Source organism: Platalea leucorodia (genome assembly GCF_965183815.1).
Source record: "Platalea leucorodia genome assembly, chromosome: 4".
NCBI classification, from domain to species: Eukaryota; Metazoa; Chordata; class Aves; order Pelecaniformes; family Threskiornithidae; genus Platalea; species Platalea leucorodia.
This window is the reverse complement of record NC_138826.1, coordinates 111,100,254-111,120,628: the sequence shown is the minus strand read 5'-3', so window position 1 is coordinate 111,120,628 and position 20,375 is coordinate 111,100,254. Positions and strand designations below refer to the sequence as shown.

At 36.5% G+C, this 20,375-nt stretch overlaps 1 protein-coding gene across 1 annotated transcript in view; it reads left to right on the top strand.

Annotated features, from left to right (window-relative positions):
- The window catches only part of CPNE8 (copine 8), a gene marked incomplete at its 5' end in the record, with an annotated part of 110,655 nt that overhangs the window by 58,365 nt on the left and 31,915 nt on the right, over window positions 1-20,375 (top strand). The window contains 3 exons of the mRNA XM_082311147.1: window positions 5,842-5,883; window positions 11,800-11,875; window positions 19,162-19,215. Of these exons, the coding sequence (XP_082167273.1) occupies window positions 5,842-5,883; window positions 11,800-11,875; window positions 19,162-19,215 (172 nt within the window). The remainder of the gene's footprint in view (window positions 1-5,841; window positions 5,884-11,799; window positions 11,876-19,161; window positions 19,216-20,375) is intronic.

Here is a 20,375-nt window from a genome sequence, read left to right as displayed (position 1 = left end):
TTGAAAAACATGGTGGTAATACCATGTTTTTAACCAATGTTTTACCAATAATAACAAGCAAATTTAGTTAAGTTGAGGAACAATGGATATTTTAGACTCCTTAAAAAATGGACATGTTACCTTCTAACAATATCAACAAGAACAATGTTTAACTCGCTGTTGATGACTTCTTGTTCTGATGTCACCATTCATATTTTTGAAATGCATTTAGATATCCGTGTTTTTATTAAGTACCCAGTTAAATGTTTGGTAGTTTTATCTGTTTCTGCTACCTGAAATCTGGAGTACTGGAATTATTTTAGTAAGACTGTGAGGAAGTATAGACTTATCAATTAGTCATAATACTTTTGGCAGTGTATAATGTAATATTTAGTTTAAAATCATGAAGGAAATATATCAAGACTAGAATAAAAATATGCATAATACGTAAGCTGAATGTAGTAGATAGATGGATAGATGTGCTACGGTTCAATTCAGCTTTACATAGACTGTGTAAAAAATACAAGAGACACAAAGTGTACTTGTCTGGGTATTTCAAAGGTTAAAGGTCAAAAATCTGGTTTGAATGCCTTGTAACCCCTAAACATCTGTTTTATTTTATTAAGTTGAGATTGGTATGATCATATCTTATTATCATATATAAGTTAAGGTATTTTATCTTATTGATGAAAATAAAAAGAGGTTTAGTATTGCGTTCTTTTAACCATGAACTAATGTTTCCATCAGCAGAAGCCAAATCCTTTGTTGAAACATATTGCTGCATGTAGAGAAATTAAATCAGACTTTGCTCAACTTGGTAATTTTCCTATGAGTGTGTCTTTGAAACAATCTTTAATTTGGAATTTAAATAGTTACTTTTCTTTTCTACCTCAATTTTTATTTTCAGCTTCCACATATGTGATTACCATCCATTCATATACATTTTATGTTACTATAGTACATGATTTTGCCATGTCATAACTCTGTTGCATTACTTTATCAAGCTAATTATTCAGTGAAATGTGTGTACTAAACTTATTTTAATCTGTTACCATGAAAGCCTAGTCTTCCAGGGAGGCATTCCTTGAACTTGTAATTTACTAGCTAATGCCAGGGGATAAACAAACCAAGTCTTGAATCAACTAACTGAATCTCAGTAGTCGATATGAAGAAACAGGAGAGTAAGAAGTGCTTGTATTCACTAAGCTAAGCAGAACACTTTCACAGTAATAAACTTAAAGGTCTGTCTTTATAAGCTGCTTATTAAAAAGTCGAATCTTATTGACTTGTGGGGTTTTTTTTTCCTAGGAAAGTGGTATTTTTTTATCATTTGTTGGGGAAATGGCCATTTTTAGTCTTTCCTACCAGATCTTAGCTGCTTTTTGATCTGTGATATGCTCTTCCGGTACTTGATGTCATGTTCCTTCAAACTGAAGGAAAAAGCGTTCTACGTTGCTAACACTCTCCTTGTGAAGTATTTGATACAGTCATTGTCAGCCATGTTGGTTGCCTCTTTCAATTAGATGCAATAAAAATGCAGCAATTTCATAATAAGTACATTCTAATCAAATAGAAAAAAGACTTTTTAACTTCTATGTGGGTTCATGTGCATAATGCGTAAGCAAAACTGTGCACATGAAGCTAGTCTCTGGATGCTGCACTGTTTATCATATTAAAGAAAAAAAGGTTTTCATAATAATTTAAAAAGATATTGTGGTAGAAGCATATTGAGATAACTCCAACATTCCAAAAGAGAATTAAAAAGTATAATAGCATGCCTCAAATTATTGTGTAACTACTGTTTTCTCATGTTGATTCTACTTTGAATGCTTTCAACATAATGTGCTCAGTGAATGCCTTATGAATAAAAGGCTCCATGGAACTTCATAATCCTGCCTGCAACAATCGTGTTTCAAATCAAGAAACACTTGTTAGCTGTCAGATTAATTCAAATTAATGTCTGCTGATAGCTCAGAAAAAGCATCCAAAGTTTGAGGTTTTTTTTTTTTTTATTTGAAAACTTTCTTTCTAAAGGTAAGGATTAGACTCCTAGGCTCAGCATGGTAATACATAAAACCACAAACCCCCAAAGTCTCATTCAGATAATGATAATTTCACAGATCAAATTTTGGTGCTCTAGGTTCTGTGATAGGTGTGACAGGTGGGAATAATGTCATTAGTAAGAATATATCACAGTAAACATTAATTCTAGTTTTGGGGGGAGTAAATCTTCCGTTAACGTATGTTTCTGAGTGAGTTCTGTCCACTTTTTCATTGTGAAAAGACCAGGATTTGCTTAATTTTTCTCAAACTATGTAGTCATACAATATGTTTTCAGCCATCACAGGGATGGATTTCAGTACTACAGTAGTACTTAGCATCCCCAATATTTTTGTTCTCTTCTTTCTTTCTCTTAATATAAGCTCTCAAATAGCACTTACACAGTCATTTTCTGCATAAAAGTTTTCAGACAGAGATATATGTTTAAATACAAACCCCAACATTCTTCAACCTTGATTTTTTTTTTAAATTAAAGATTTTTTTAAAATTAAAGTAGAGAACCCAACCTCTAAACTGTGTCCTTTAAGATAAAATAGCAGTGTAGAGAGGATAAAATGTCAGTATTTGAAGATTTGAGAGGCCTTTTATTATCTTGCATGTCATGCAAAATAGGTAAACTCAAGATCTGTGATCAATCCTTTCAATATGAAATAAATTTCAGGAGGGAGGAGCTTTATTCAAGGAAGAATTGCTCTTATTAAATTTGCATGTCTGAAGATCCTTCTCCAAAATTTATCTTAATTCAGGTTTTCTCTCCGAGATGATTTGGCTATTTGAACACAGATTTGTAAGACAATTCAAAACTTAAGTCCCACTAAACCTTCTGTAAATCTTAACTTACTAGTGTGTCCTGTCTATCTTAACAGTAACAGTTTTTGAAACCTGGAAGTAAAATAATGGTTCTCTAGGGAAAAAACTCTCTGATATTGCCTTTCTTACTAAATTAAATATGATTTCCTTTCAAGGGTCAAATACTTGGTGGGATAAAGTAGGTTTGGAGCTGTTCTTGATTTCATTCCACTGAACAACTTTCACTTTCATCAGTTTTCATTCTAAGGTAACTTAATCCCAAACTGAAATTCCACAGGAGGGATAAAATGTAACAAATGGTGCAGTCAGAGCCATTAAATTTGAGTGGAAAAGAAGAACATCCAGACAAAGTAACTCCTCCTTTGCCTGTTTTGGAATATCATAAAAAATGTGAAGCACATCCAGGCATGAATTTGTTGGTGTACCTAATATCAGCTGTTGATCAGCCTTATCCCCAAAGAGTCCCTTCCTAGTAAAGAAAATTATTCAACATGTATTCAACTGTATCTCACAGGAAGAATGCGGAGCAGCTTCCGTGGAAGCAAATTATAAAGTAATTGCTTGGATTCCTGTCCCCTCTATTAATACCACAGACCTGATGACTTCACTTCATGTGAAACTGTTCTGAAGAATAAAAGTAAGCACATTGTTGCTTAAAATATAGGAAGTCTGGAGGTGTTATTTTTCTATCCCATGTTCAGTTCATTTTAGGCCGGATAGGATTCAGTATTACTGATCATTGAATTTACTTATATATAGACTCTTTCTGTAGTAAAAGGATATATAAAACTATATACTATCTCCATCCTGATATGTTTCCTGTTTCATTCATGAAGCTGATGATAATATGCTCTACAGTGTTTGCATTTTAAGAAATCCAGTCTTCTAGTAATTATGTAAAATAAGATTAATCCTTTACATGGGAAATTTTTGTTTTCTACATTTTGTCTGTTTCCCAGTCATCCCTGAAGCGAGAATAGTTAGAGCTGTCCTCAGAGGTTCACTTTACTCATAAGGAAACAGTTCGTCTCCACATTCATCTTCCATTTGCAGCTTTTACATGTGTATAGAGTCATAGAATGGTTTGGGTTGGAAGGGACCTTTAAAGATCATCTAGTTCAACCCCCCTGCCACGGGCAGGGACATCTTTCACTAGAGCAGGTTGCTCAGAGCCCTGTCCAACTTGGCCTTGAACACTTCCAGGGATGAGGCATCCACAGCTTCTCTGGGCAACCTGTGCCAGTGCCTCACCACCCTCATAGTGAAGAATTTCTTCCTTGTGTCCAGCCTAAATCTACCCTCCTTTGGTTTAAAACCATTTCCCCTTGTCCTGTCACTACCAGCCCTACTCAAAAATCTGTCCCCATCTTTCTTGTAGGCCCCCTTTAAGTATTGAAAGGCCACAATAAGGTCTCCCCGGAGCCTTCTCTTCTTCAGGCTGAACAACCCCAACTCTCTCAGCCTTTCTTCATAAGAGACGTATAATCTCGTAAATATGAAGTAATGCATAGGAGGTACATGAGCTTGCTTATTGGATCATACTTTTAGTTAAACTGTTCCAATATCCTGTCTCAGTATCCTGATTCATGCAGTAGCCAGTTGCAGATTCATCAGAGGGATGCTCAAGAAACTATGAAACCATTACATACCTAACATTTTTCATGAGGCGTTTCTCTGAAAATTTGCCAATTAGTCACTCTTTTATACTGTGAAAAAATATTTTAGATCGATGTATTATTTTGTGTGTATAATAATCTACTAGTTTGGCTTTCAATTCTGATTTAAATGAAATAAATTCTAATTAGTTCTCCTATTGAAAAAGTGTTTGCACCGAGTGTGTTGGCAGACTTTAACACTTTATTACTCAACTTGCCCACCAGCTCCTGACTCACTAAGAGGAGGGTGAGTATTCCCACAGTGTCCAGGACAATCTGTCAGTTTGGGAAAAACTGGTACCCAGAGTCTGCTGCTGTCGTGTTCCCCTCCATACCCCCAAATCTGCTCGTCCCATTCCGTTCTAGGAAGCCAGAGTCATGGTTATGCTGTATAATCTGATAGTTATCTGGTGTAGTCTGATGAAAGAACTAAACAACTGTCCTGTTGGCTTTATAGGAATTAACAAAAAATTATGTTGCACTTTTCTGTCCTCTTTGGTCAGATAGCCAAGTAGCCTCCCTCTCTATTAAGAGGTAGGGGGCAGTTTAAGAGGGGAAAAGTGCCGTCCTTAAGGAACTACAAATTTCTTTCATCTACAGCCACAGACAGGGCCTTCACAAAATCTTGGGTCGATCTCGCAGAGTTTTCATTTTTCACCACTGCACAATATTTAGAAGAGGTTAATACTGTCTACCAGATTGAAGTTTTATTGTAATCTGGAGTAGTTATTTTCATTTAAGAACAAAAATGCATGGACTAGAATTCCTTATTGCTTTAAATGTGCTTTACTTTATATTGTGAACACTGCTTTTAATCTGTGCTTTGCTGCTTAATAATTTTATTTCATAAGGGCCCTCTCAATCTCTGCACACTTCTTCTCAAATATGGATATATTACTTTTTTCTGTAAGATGTTATTACCCCACAATAGATACCCGTTTTCCAAATAATAGCATATACCAAAGAAACCTTCACTGTAAGTTCCAGTTTGTTAATGTTTTTAAAAATGTTGGTAATACTTTAAGATTTAAAGAATAATTTATAAAAAAAGCACAGAAAATTCAGAGCAACAGCAAGTAAAAGTAACTCAGTTAAACTTCCAATATGTTTAATTGTTTCCTCAGCTTCTGCTATATTTTAATATTAATTTATGAAGATATATTGGGTAACCTGAGGGACTTGCTATTTTCTGCCCCATGAGAATTGACTGGAAAATTCTGTCTTCTGGATTTGGCACAATTGATGCACCCATATGCTATTAAAATACAAGTATTAAAGGCAATCCTGGTACATTTTAATATATATTTTAACAGGGTTGTGTTTTTTATTTTTTTAGGACAATTAAAGTAGAAGTGTATGATTGGGATAGAGATGGAAGGTAAGACATTAATACTACTGTTAAACTTTAGGGTTATCCATGCATATTTATACACGTCTTAAAATGTATAAATATATAGTGGCCAGAACAGGACTAGAGAATGGTATTTATCAATATTTAGAGGTACAGGAAAACGAGTTTTGCTGTGCCACAGTTCTGTTTTGTTTTGCAATTGTGGTAAATGCTGATGTATTAGCCCAATTCAGACGTGATGTGTATATATTCGTACAAGGAACAAGCAAGATGGAATGCTTTGTGATCTGTAAAATCAGTTTTGTGAATCTCATTATATTATCAGAAGAAAGGGATAATCCGTTTTATAATCTGCTTTCTTTTGCTTAAAACACTGCTTCGTAAACTGTTGCTTTTCAAGTATGATAAAATGCCTGAGCCTGCAATTGCTACTGCTTGTTTGCCTAGGTATTGCAATGTAGAAACTACCTATTAATTATCATTATTTCAGATTGGGTTTGAACATTCGTTTCCATGCCTGTCTTCATCAAAACATTGTTGTCAGCTCTAGAGTTGGAAGACCTGCGTTTTAAATAGCTCCATTGCTAGAAAGTGGATGGCAGAATATATGTGGAATTCCTGTTGCTAAATTTAAGAGGGGCAATCTGTTATTATTCAAGCTTGCTGTCTGTACCGAGTGTACCTTTTTTCTGAAGAAATTAGCCTTTCAAATCGCTTTTTATTTTGACAAAATAGAAAGAATTTTTTTATCAGACTGGATTGATACCTCTTGTTCTTTCAAAAATGTTTGAGCTTGTATCTTAATAGTTTGATTAGAAACTGTATTCATAAATCATGGTACTAGAATTTGTATGTTATACAAGAATATGTTGATTTCTATTTATCTTTAATTTGGTCTGTCTTAATTATTTCGTATTAATCTTAATTTATATTTTTAAATATATGGGTATGCACTTACATTTGGATTTTTGAGTATATTATTTATTATACAGTAATGTCTTTAATATTGCTAATGCAGTTTGCTTTTAGGATTATAGCTAATGATATTGTGCTTCTGTGCCCCAATAGATCTTGTAATCATTATAGGCAAATTTATCCTGTGCTGCCATTTATTTCCTTGCTGACAAGGTCCAAAACTAGTTTCAGCTTTCTCATCTTATGCTTTCTCATCTTATACTTTTGTCTTTTTGGTTCCATCATGAAGCCTGTTGATTTATAAGCATTCTTATCACATGTTTACCCTCTATAAATACCTGCTCGTGCAAATTCATCCTTCTTGATTAGATATTCCCTGAAGTGACGAAGTAACATAGTCTGGCAATTAAAAATACAAGGATTTAAATTAACAAAGCCATATTAGCAAAAAATCACTGCATCACTGTAATGATGAATTTCTATTAACATCCTCTGTTCCTCACTTAGATGTGCCAAATCCTTAAAAACATGATATATTTACACTTTTGTGTATAAACTACAATATTTTTTGAAAATAATCTAACAATGAAAAATTAACTTATATTGCCAAGTTAATAAAAAATAAAGATTATATTTTATTAAGGTATCAAACCCCGTGTGCTGTCCCATTTCACCCGAAATCTGAAACTGAGGTATGATTAAAAAGAAGAAGAAATTTGATAAATAATATTGTGTAGCTGCAATTCTGAGTGAAATCTTCAACACGCTGTGGAATTCAGGCAATCGTTACCCTCTACATTCTCCAAACAGTTTGAAAGATTATCTGCTTTTGCTCACATCCCACTCTGAATACCTATAAAATTAATATAAAATAAATATAAAATTAATATAAAATATAAAAAACAAAAAGTGAAGGATACTATTTACATGTGTTCCTTTTTATTCTAATTGTATGATTATTTTTTTTTGGCCTTTTGCTTTCTACCTTTTTTGAATTTAGAAGCAGGCAGAACACGTCTTACACGTTAAATTCCTCAGAAAGATGAGACGGCACTCGTCTCATGTAACTTCAGACAATGTAAAAATCAGTCAACTAGATTGAACTAATCATTTAAGCTACTTCAGTAACTTACAGGGGAAAATGGTCTGATTGAATCCTAACTGGAATAAATTGCCATTTGGTGGTGCCTATGAATTACTAGTGATCATAGCAAGAACCTAAGTGTCTAATTTAACTTTGACATTGCCAAATGTATCTGAAGTGAATCCCACTTGAGAATTAGTCTATCAATTTTTATGTACAATGCTGCTGTTACTCAGATTATATTAATTTCCATTTTTGATGGACTCTCTTTATGAGCAGTTGTTACACCAGCTGATGACCTCACTAGGCTGAATCTGTTTGCTCCAGAGATGTGCAGGCTGGGCAGGAACAACCTCTGAAAGATCATCAGAGAGCCTGCTAGATAGCAAAGCAAGTTACACTGAATATTGCAGGTTATTCTGCAATCAGTAAGGTGACATTACTGTGCATATACTTGATTTCTGAATCTTGACTTAACTCTGATTTCTTGAGTCTTGACTTAGAGGTTTTTTTTCTTTTTCCCCATTCTTTGTTATCTGTGCTTCGGGAAAACGGCACCGGGGTGCTTTGGGTTGAGCTTCTTACTGTCACTTTCATGAATTACATTGTTAAGATTAATTGTATTTTTTTAGCTCTCATTTATTTTCAAACATCACTTAAAATTTCTTGACTAAAAGGTAACTTAGGACCTTTGTAATATTAACACTATTAATTATTAAACATTTCTTTGTCTCAAACCAGGTTTTGCACAAAAATTGTCAAAATGTGAACCACTTGTTATAACTGATACCTTTTATTGCTTCTAAGAGCAATGACAAACTCCAAAATATTTGGTGCTATAAGAAGTCACAAAAGTTGGTTTAGTTACTTTGGACAAGCCCACTTGTGTGAAGCAAAGTGACTTTTCTTTTTGTTCAGTGTCCATATCAATTAAGTACTTGCAGAGAGGTCTTACAGAAGGAAAAAATAAGATGATATGCACCTTCATGTCAGCACATCAGCAATAGTCTGGTTTTTTTATTTCTCTCTGAAGGCTTTTTCACTAATTTCAGAGAAAATGTTACTTAGCGTACATGGTGCAAAAGCCTTGACATTTATGATCTGTTATGCAGAAGAAATGTTTTCTTGAATTTTAAAACTGTAAATATTACCATGCTAACCTAGGGCCACCTAAACATTCATCTGAGAATCTAAATGCTGCAGGAGAGTTTGTAAATCTCAGATTCTAGGCTCTCTCACCTTATTTCTTGTCCTCCATCTTCATCCTCCTTCTCCAGTTAGATAGTTGATTTTTAGATTATGGCACTTTTCCCCTTACTCATTGACATATTTCTGGTGATGATTGTCCTTTCCTCCTTTGTTTTTTTTCCGTTAGATTATTTAAAAAAATCAAAGTTAATACACTTCTGAAAGTGATTTTCAGCACTTCAAAGCATAGTACCAAAAGTGGCAGATTTAGGGAGATGTGGTTCAAGTGATGCATTTTATGGGCTAAGAGTCTCTGATTCAGAGTTCTGATATGCCACTCATGGACAAAAGTCTTTAAGTCTAGGAATATTGGGTGTTCAGAAGGCAAAGAGAATAACTTCTTTGGATTCTCAATCCAGAGACTAATATGAAGACCCATTTGGTGAAGTGTGATCATGAATATTGGGAGGGGATTGGTACCTTGTTTTTCTTAACGAGTTATACTTCCGGGAAAGGCAAATGTTGTCCGACAGGCACTCATCTTTCGGAGCCAACTTAGTGGAGGGAGCGTACATCCATCTGAATGCTGAGCGTTAAGATCCAGGTTGATGAACTGCAGAGAACTCTGAGACTGGTTACATATGCTCATACCTTTTTAACATGATTAGTCAGAGGAATTATATCATTCTAGCTCAGTTCTTATTAGTCTCTGTGTATTGCCACAAGGAAAGGAGGCTTTCCAATGTCTCTTAGAATTAAGAAAACAATTAACTTTTGAGCAGTACGGATATTTTTTTTCCCCAGAGACAACCCTGTCTGGAATTGCTTACGTTTCCTCTGTTTGCTACAGCATGTTTGTATGTAGTCATTGAGCTATTGTTTGAATTTCTGCCTTTGAAATATACAAGCTAACTTGAAAATTTAAGGTAAGAACTGTTATGAAAGGGAAAGATTCCTCTTCAACCAAGGTGCGTTTTTCTCCAGTGCCGTGGTTACCTAAGGTTTAATACACCTTATGTGCTACAGCCCATATAGAACTCAAGTTCCATAGCCTGTATGGATGGCTTCCTCTCCTCCCCTGGTTAAATAGTCATTGCAATCTGGAGAGCATTTAATCAAAGGAGATGATGCCTCCAAAATGTGTTTTTTAAGAAAACTCTTTGTCTGCCTCAGAAGCAATTTCCTGATCTCCTAACTGGGAGTGTTTCATGAGACGTGTCCTCTTCTGAATCTGAGTAATCAGGAATATCTTCACCATATAGTATTTCTCAAGCTTTCTTACAGGATGCTTTGCTTATTTCATGTGCATTAGCATGATGACTGGACCTTTTAATGGTTTGTTTTACATATTTTGTGAATTCATGCTGGTTTCAGAAAGTGAGATGTATATTTGGGAGTTGTTTTTTTCAGTTCATTTCATTATGAATAACTCAAGAAAGAAATTTCATGTCGCTATAGATTGTTTCCATTTTTCCCCTTCTTGCAACATTCAGATTTATTTAAATTTGCTTTTAATATTTATAGCTTAATTAGAAGTGTGCTGTATTTCTTAAAAACAAATTTTACAAGTACCAAAGTCATAAAACTTTGACTTTCTGTTCTAGTTTACCATTGGAGGGAAGGCAAAAAAGTTAATTTCTTAGCTCAGGAGATGTGGAGGCAGAGTGTAGAGGAGTTACAACACCTTGTTAGGGAACAGTTGTGAAAACAGAGGGAGACGGGGGCAGGGGGGAGTGGGAGTTGGAGCAGCAGTGAGGGAAGTTCAGCTGGGAAGAGTGGAGAATGGGAACAGGTCTTGGGACTGCTGGGAGTTGTGTAGCCAGCTGTTGGGCACACACCCCTGCGGTCGCTTCCATTCCAGGCACCTGTCTGAGATACGAACCTGCAGTTCAGTCACTGCTGGCAGCCCTGTGGTTTCTGTGCCCCGGCTTCCTGACCCCAGATGCCGTTCTCAGCGATGCTTCATCCGCTGCACTCCCTCTGGCCACCCTGCTCACAGTGGCTCCTCGGCAGCATGCCATCCCCTGGTTAAGAGCTGACAAAGCAGTTTTCAAAGCGTGGGTGACAGCACAGGAGTGTTGAATGTATTCTTGGAGCAGGAATGGAATTTAGAAAGGAGAAGCTTGATAACCACTGCTTTAGTTTTAGGTTAAGATATACTTTGCAATGGTGTCTAATACCATACGCTGAGTAGCCTCAGTGGATTGCTTTTCTCTTCCCAGGTGGGAAGACATAGCAGCTGAAATAAGCTTTACGTCTTCCCCTTAAAAGTGCCATTCAGTGTCACATTACACAAATTGGTAGGGCTGGTCTTTTCTGGTTTAAGTTACTCCTTTCACACTCTTAATACCTCCCTTTCTCTCACATAGTCTTGCACACAGTTCAGAGTCTGCAATGCCAGTGGTCACCCAGTGAGAAAATGATGATAGTCTTTGATAACCCACTGTTTTTTCAGATTCTGTAAGCTTACATTGAGGTCAGATCACTACTTTGCAACCTAGTCCTCATTGTGCAGCTAAGTTAAGCAGACGCCATCAGAAAGATTTACGCTAGTACTTTTAATCTCTAAATTTTTTTACTAATGGAGTGAACACACAACACACACAGATTTTTAAGCAAATTATATCTTCTGCCATTGCTCCTTTCTTGGGTGTCAGTTCATATTGTCTGTGCTTCTCTTTTTCATAAATAGATGTAATACATGTTTGAATTAGTAAATGCTGTACATTTGATCTAAAAACTTTTTTATTATACAGCCATGATTTCATCGGAGAATTCACAACAAGTTACAGAGAGTTGTCGAGAGGGCAATCTCAGTTCAACGTGTATGAGGTAAGTATTGTATTTACTCACTTTCAGGAAATAAATGAGAACACTTCCAATGTTTTCATGGCAAACTGATCAAATCTGCACAGTTCTTGTCAAAATCAAACTTTGGAATTATTTCACATTTCTCCTTTTATAAAGAACAGAGAATCTTAAAGTGTTGCTTCATAAGAGCACAAGTCTAAGGGGAGACCTTATTGCTCTCTACAGCCACCTGAAAGGAGATTGTAGCAAGGTGGGGGTCGGTCTCTTCTCCCTAGTAACGAGTGATAGGATGAGAGGAAATGGCCTCAAGTTGCGCCAGGGGAAGTTTAGGTTGGATATTAGGAAAAAACTTCTTCACCGAAAGGGTAGTCAGGCATTGGAACAAGCTGCCCAGGGAAGTGGTTGAGTCTCCATCCCTGGAGGTATTTAAAAGACAGGTAGACGTGGTACTTGAGGACATGGTTTAGTGGTGGACTTGACAGTGATAGGTTAACGGTTGGACTCGATGATCTTAAAGGTTTTTTCCAACCTAAATGATTCTATGAATCTATAAAAAGATTCAAAGACAAGTTGGTATGTGTGCATGCGTATGCATGCTGGGCTGTGATAGGGCAAGAAGAGCATTTCTAGCAGCTGGGTTGGTATGACATAACTTGGAGCAAATACTGGGTTACCTCCATTCGTGTATGAACAGCTTATTTATTTCTCCTTTTGCCAACTGTTACATGTGTTGTATGCTATTTTCTCCTATCCAAAGAATATCTGGTGATTCCTACATCAGATACAGTCACATGCCTTTGATCTTAAGTGCAGACTTTAGAATCTTCAGAATTTTGATGAAGGGCTTACAAGTGACAGAGAATTTAGCTTATTGGTAGGGTTTTTCATGTGGCCAGTTACCATCTTTGCTTAAAAATTTGCATCTCATTTCTGGTTTAAATGTCATACATCTACTAGCTACTGGGATTGACAGGCAGTTGTCAATTCAATTATAGAGTTTTGTATTGTTAGATGCCTTCTAAATGTGGTAAGACTTTATTGTATATTGTAGGTGAATGCATCCACACTCCCTCTTAGTCTAGTCTTGTCGTGCCTTCTCTTCTCAGGGCCCTGTGGCCAAGATTGTGCAGGCTTGTTTATTTCAGATCTAATAAATCCCTAGTTTAAGACTTCTTTCTTAATTTAGTCTGAGATTATTGGGATTTGCAAAAAAGTAAACTTTCTTTTTCCAAGATCAGACTTTACTGAATCTACGAAATCATAGAATCGTTTAGGTTGGAAAAGAGCTTTAAGATCATCGAGTCCAACCATTAAATATGCTGTAAGTTATTCTCAGAAGCAATCAATGAGTTTATGCAAACAAAAATTGAGATGCACAAACTTGAATTGTCATAAAGGCACTAATTTTTGGCATTTTTTTCTTTTTTTTGAAAGGTCCCTTTAAAAATTATCCCAGATTTGGGCACAAAAAATTGACTGCAAAAAAAAAAGTCTAAGCATTAAGACTCCTGCATTAAAACTTCATTTTTAAATTAATATCCCAGAAGAATCTTAGTCTGGAATGAGAAACGTATCATGAAATCTCAAAATGTGTTAAATAAGGAGAGGCAATAGGAAGAAAAGATTTAAAATGTATTTTGTCACTCAGGAGAGGTGTCAACTTACAGACTCTTCCTACGGAAATACGTTACATTTTGCAGTGTTAAACTCCAGCTTATGTTTTTATAGATCCAAGAAATTTCATTTTCAATTTTGAGTCCCCATTATTTTTATGCATAATTTAGTTCACTTCAGCTTTATCTTCAGTAGGTAACAGTGTGTAGTACTGTAACTTTGCATACTGTGAATGTGCTCCCCAGCTAGAAGCAGTACAGGTGAGTTAGAGTTACGCTGCATCTGATCGAGTAAGTTCTGCCTAGATTGCCTTAGTCTAATGACCAGTTCTGGTGCTGATATAATATGGTTATCCTACTTTTAGGACCAGAGGTAGGAAGTCCACCTACACTATGCTGTGTACATGTACTGGCTTGTCTAGGTCTGTGTCAAGTGTCTGCACGGTGTTTCATCATGTAATTGGGGTTGTCTTCCAGAATTCCTGTAAAAGGAATTGGTTTCTTTCCCATGGTAAAACAATGTGGAGTGTTTCAAGTTCCACCTCCTTTTTGTGTGTGTGTGTGTGTGTGTGTGCGCGTATGTGCACGCACACGCCAGGAAGTATTATCCCCTAATTTAGGCGATACGGCTAATAGGCCACTTAGCCTAGTTGCCTGATTGCCCTGTGTTTCCTTTTACCATTCCTTTTTCACCCAGCAGTAGCCTAGTGCTTAGGTACACAACAGTCCCTAAGCATCTAATTAACCATTCTGATGACAGGCATTCTTGATGCATTTCCCCAAAACCCCACAGCTGTCTCGTGATACCGATGTGGTGGTGGTGTTTGGGAACAGGCAGTCTGCTTAATTAGAGCAGTGTTACCATAAAGAGATACTCCCTGCAAGGGCTCAAGAGTAGCAATTTTCATATGGAACTAATGCATGTATTCCAGGCACCTGCATATTCCCCTGTGTGAAAATACATGCTATTGCATTTTCACATATATATGCATATGTCCAGCCAGTTGTGTTAAAGCTTTTTAGCACCCTCCATCTCACACATGCTCATAGACAGTGTATGGATTGTGCGAGAGACTTTCAGTTTCTCTAAGGTGAAGTGCTGAATCTGTAGGTTTTACTCTGTAGGTCTTTCATAGCCTCACCTAGTGAGATTTGCCAAGAGCCGCCTTTGTTTTATTTTTAACTTCACTATTTTGTCTTTCTCGGTCAATTCTGTTCTCATTTTTGCTGTCTTTCATTTCTGGATACGAGCATTCATACATCACAAGAAAACGACTGTTTAGGCAAGGTACAGTCTGTGCTGTATTTATTGTCCTAGAGATGTTTATATACTGGGAACAGAGGAACCTTAGAAGAGTCTGAGTATGAAGTTCATATTCAGTGCTTCAGATCAGAGAGTCATGAACCCAAAGAACTGTGTGTTATGGGTAGACTTTTTTTGTGTGCATTTTTTTTTACCATTTCTAGGCGGTATATCTGTCTGATAACTGTTCGCCAGATCCTTTATAAAAATAAATCGCTTATAAAATATGAGATCTTTTGTCCCTTTCAGAGTTTATAAATAGTATTAAATACAGGGGCGGACCAGTTTTGATTTTAGTTGTGTTTTCCTTTCTTTCACATTGAAGAGGCTATAGCCTCCTCTCTAATGAACTTAAAAGATGTTTGTATCAGTTGAGCAATGAACGTAACCCAGGAAAATACCGCATCTGCCAAAGTGCCTAAAGGAAAGATAAGAAAGGTGACAGTGCATCCTACTAGAAGTTGCCTTCATTTTGCCTTGGTTCTTGGAGCCTTGCTCTTTTGGGTTAGACCTTGACTCTTATCTTCATGCAACAGATTGCTGTCATCGCACCACAGTACAAATGCCCAGTCCTAGGTCTGATTACTGGCAGGATTATTGCAGTTAAAAGCAGCCCTCTCTTGGAAAATGTCATCATGTATGATGTATGTACACAGCTCTCTGTGTACAGAGCTCTCATGCTCTCTGGAAGTTCTGGTAGCATAAAATGGGTGCTCTTACTGCATCAGCAGTTTCAACTCCTGTCTTATGTAATGCAGACCAAGTATAGGAACTGAACAAAAAATAAGGCACTTAGCATTTCCCCCCCCCACCCCTGTTGTTTTGGAAGTCCCTGAAAGTATTTCTTCTTTCTTGTGTTCTGGAGCTCCTTCCCAGCTTCTGCCTGGGACATCGTGTGTGATGTTTTTCCTGGTATTTCTTTAGTGGCTCTATCCCTGATCTCCAGTGTTACCAGAAGTCAAGATTTTGATCTTAATCCCTCCCTCCCCACCTTCCCCAGGGGAAAGTGATATCTAAGGCTCCCCAACATCAACAATGGTCATACATGCCATCCGAAAAAAACAGGAATAGCTTTTGCCACCAAATCTCCCTTTAATGTAGTCTTGTTAGTATGAGCATCTCCTCTTTCAAATTAGTAGCTAATTTGCCTTCAAATGATACTGCAGGTAATACAGGCACTTCTGCTATGTGATGCCACCTGGTGACTGGTGGATTCATATGGGCTGCAGTTGCTTCTGGGACGGTTCCATGACTAGCTGTCTTGAGGACTGGGGTTTGATCCCCTCTTGGTCCATTTTGGTAGGAGAAGCCTATTCCTCAATTTAGATTTGTGTATGTGTCCAGATTGGTGAAACTCGTGACCAGCCTGTCTGCAAGATCTTCATTGATGCAATCTTAATCCCATGATGGGAACTTCTTTCAGTTCTGCTTCTCCCAAGGGTGGTTCAGATGTAAGACAAATCCAGCTAATTAGTCGCAGTTTTCCGGGTAGACAGTTTAATTTCAAGACCTCTTATGTCCCTCAGAATAAATACTTCAGACCTTCTTCTGGGTTTTAGGTATGCTTTTGGAAGGACTTAGGTCAGCTTCTGTATCTGCACCATGAGTTCCAGCATCGTGCAGTTTGCATGCACGGTGTGTCTCAGAACTGAAATGTGTTTTTTCTTTCTCGTGGAAGGATATTCTTGCTAATAATGAGAAGACAAGCCTGTGTGGCTATAGCCTGTTTGGTTTTTTTTTGTTTGTTTGTTTGTTTTCTTTTTTTTTTTTTTCTTTTCTGTATGGTGTGCAGATCTTTGTTATTCTTTAAGCTATCCTTTAACTGGTCTCAGACTGCTGCCATTAAACTTCAGTATTTTGTAAAATTTCATATTCCTAATATAGGTGATCACAAATATGATGGTTTAGGCAAGCACTAATACCAGGTAGGGAAGGAGACTGCCCCAATTACATGCTGCACTTTTATTTTGAAGATGAGCAAAGGTGCTGCTGTGCAAAGCAGGACAAAGATAACTGAAACCCATGGGGTTTTTTCTTCTTTAGATCCAAGATCAACCACAGAGTTACTGTAATTTACAGCAGTGTCCTATGGATAGTGTCACAGCACAGATTACTGTGTGCAGTGAAAACGTCCTCTCCTGTTGTGTCACTGACATGACTCCTACCCTACCAGGAATATTCTGTCATAACATCTTCAGTCATTTTGCAGTTTCTTAAATATAGTATCGATACCTTACTCCCAGCAATAGCATACATTTCCTGAGCATCTCATGTTTGCCTCCCCACATTGCAATCCTTCATACTTTGGTATTGCTTCTACTTGATCAGTCTGTGCAATATCAGAACAAAAGAAACTGGAGAAATTCTTTTTTAATTGTTTTGCATTTACAAACTGACCCAAGGCAGGTAGAGAAATTTGTGTTTGAGTGAGTGTCACGTATTTTCAGGTTAGAAACATTGCTGTAACAAGCTCTTTTCAATTGACCTTTTTTTAGTAGGTAAGAGTTCATGTAGCTTCCTAGGTTACTGCAAGGGTGTAAGACTTGCAGAGGCTAAAAAATGTTGTTTTATTTATAAAGTTATCTGAAATTTAAGAAAAAAAACACATAAATATTATAATAATTATAGTACCTGGAATTATAGGGGAGAGAGAGAGAAGCTGTGATTTAATTAATCTTTAATCCCAAGTAGATGCCTTGTTTCCCATGATATTTCACTCCAAGCTCTACTGCATTTCCTAGCAATTCCTAAGAAGCCAATTGTCAAGTTACCTGAAGCAGAAGGTTCAGATGAATCTCCTTTTTGGCATTTAATGACTTCTGGCAAGAAATATGTTGCTAACTCAGGCCTGACCACTGGATTCTGGAGAGTTGTGAATGAAGGGCCACAAGTCAGGCAGGCAGTCTGTTACCTTCATCTTCCTCTTCTGGGCAATTGTCAGCAGGAGTCACTTTCTGGCTAAGATTCTGTTTCAGCAAGAATTACTGCATTGCTTATAAACCACCACTACACAGATTTAATCCATTGCTCACCAGGCAAGACAAAGTTAATAGGAGGGAGAGGGGTTATTTGGGGGTTTTTTAAGTGTTAAAGGGCTTATGTATGTGTAAGGCAGTAAAAGCTTTGAAGAATACTTACTGGATATCTGTGTGGCATACTGGAGGGAAAGAAAGAGTCACTCTCATTTACCCTGTTTGGGAAAACCTCAAATGATAGTTATCTCTTTCTGCCTTACATTTCATAGCTGTTCTATGTTGTGCAAGGAATATGATCTTTAAATGTAATTTCATTTTACTTGTGGGGAGAGAATTTTTGGAAGACGTGTATTACTATTTTTCCAATTTTCAGGCAAAATTGTTTAAATATTTTATAGCAGTTAAGTGACTAAGATTTCAATTGGGAATGTTTTCATTCCTTGTCATTCACAGAACATCTGTGAGTAGTTTGCAGTAAAACTTGGCAGTAAGCCACAAAGATTTGAGTTTCCTAGTCATATAGGAGATAGTTGATTGACCTAATTAACAAAATAATGTTTTGCTTCCAATTCCATGTGCAATTTTGAAAAAAGCAGGACTACATTTTAATGTCTATGTAATGAAACTGACTGAGACTTGCCTTTGAATGGGTAGGTATTCAGAAGGGAAACAATTTGTATTGGTGGCTACAGTGAGAAATTTTATAAGAGTGGGTTCAAGACATTCAAGAAAACTGTTTATTGCTTTGTAGTCCAATTCTGTGAAGATTCTTGTGTATGAGGAGTGCATTGAGGCCCCACAACTCCTGTACGCCAGTCAGGTGGTGGTCTGTGCCATTTTCATGAAATTACTGACTAGTTTATGTTCTGGCAGAGTGTGATCTGTCCCCCAATTTCTCTTCCTCTCAGCCAGATCCTGTCATTGCACCAAATACAGAAACTAGGAGTAGAACAAATCTCATGTTTCTCAGATGATACTGAGGAGAAATGGAAACAGATTAGCTGGCATGTGAAGAGGTGCATTGTGAGATGAAGAAGTGGTGACACAGTACACTGAAACGCTGGAATCAGGAATGCAGAAAAATGCAGAATCTTGCGTCTTGCAATCTCAGAAAATTCAAAGTAGTGTTTCACTGAGCACTCAGATTTAATGAACACTCTCACCTCTATTGCCCCAGTCCCCTACTTGTCAAATGCGAGTAACGGCACTGGCTTACCTAGCAGGTACCATGAAGATAAATTCACTGTTTTCAAATATGCATATATCTCAGCATTGAGGTGCATAAATAAACAATATGCTGAATAAATTTAGAATCCACTGAAAACAGACTACTTTCTGCATTGAAAGTATCTTAACACTTATCTTTATGTTAAAGCCTAAATCATACTGCTTTAATATTTGTATCTGTGTTTCTAGGTAATAAATCCAAAGAAAAAAGGAAAAAAGAAAAAGTATGTTAATTCTGGAACAGTAAGTAAATATATTTTATGTTACTGGATGCTTTTCTCTTGAAACAGAGTGTAGTTGACTTGTAATTTAACAGAATTAGAATAGGCCCTTCTGTGAAGGCCACAACAATAAACTATTTACTGTTATACAGCATTTATATTCAGATTTTTTTAATTTGAAGAGTCTGCTGAAAGCTGTGTTCAAGTATGCTGTTAAGGTGCCAATAATTTCCAAAATGAGTTATACCAAAATTTCAGTCAAATTCTTGAAATTATTGGACTGAACACTTAATTTTTATCTGAAGCATATCTGAACTTTTAAAAGTCAATTTTGTTTTTAAAGTTAACTGCTGAGCTAGCATCAGTAAAAGCTAGCATGCTTATCATGGCTAAACCAAAAAGAGTCAACATTTTTTATTACCAGCAGGTTTTTGTAACTTTGTGTCAAAGGATCTGTTGCTATGGTTTGGGATGAGAGTTTAATGTCCTTTTGTTCATATTCTATATTCTGTTTTATGAACCATTTGCTAGCAATGCAAATAATTCCCTTCAGCACTTTCTCAGCTTCCGTGTTCTGGCATCCGTGATGTTCAAAACATCATTTACAAAAAAATTAAGATAAATGTTGAAGAATTGTATATTGGAAAACCTAATCAGATATAAGACATGTTTTTTGAAAACACATCCAGCATGTGGGTTTTTTTTCCACGTGAACAGTTCCACTGAAGTCAGTAGGGCTACTTTCACTCTGAACTGTAGCCTTGAAGGAATGTTTTGTCATTCTCACATTCTTGTATAAGTCTGTTCATCAGTAGGAGAATAAACACTTACTTTGTACCTCTGCTTTAAATTGTAAAAAATGGGCAGAAGCAGCTTGTCCATGAAAATTTACCATACAAGATCTGATTAGTTAGATACTTTATTTTTTGCTAACATATTCCTTTTACTACAATTTAGCATGTTAAAATAAAGTTTGTTATGCTAAATTAGCAAGTCAGAAACTTAGGAAAAGTGATTATTTTAAATCAATACTAAAAGTAAGTGTACTCAAAATTGTAGGTATGAAATCTGGCTTAGGGTACAGAAGAGCAAAAAATGCATTTACATGTTCAATCTTCCCGTTGATTTTGGTTTTAAATATTTTAACACCTTCACATGTATCTGTCTGCATTTGAAAGAACA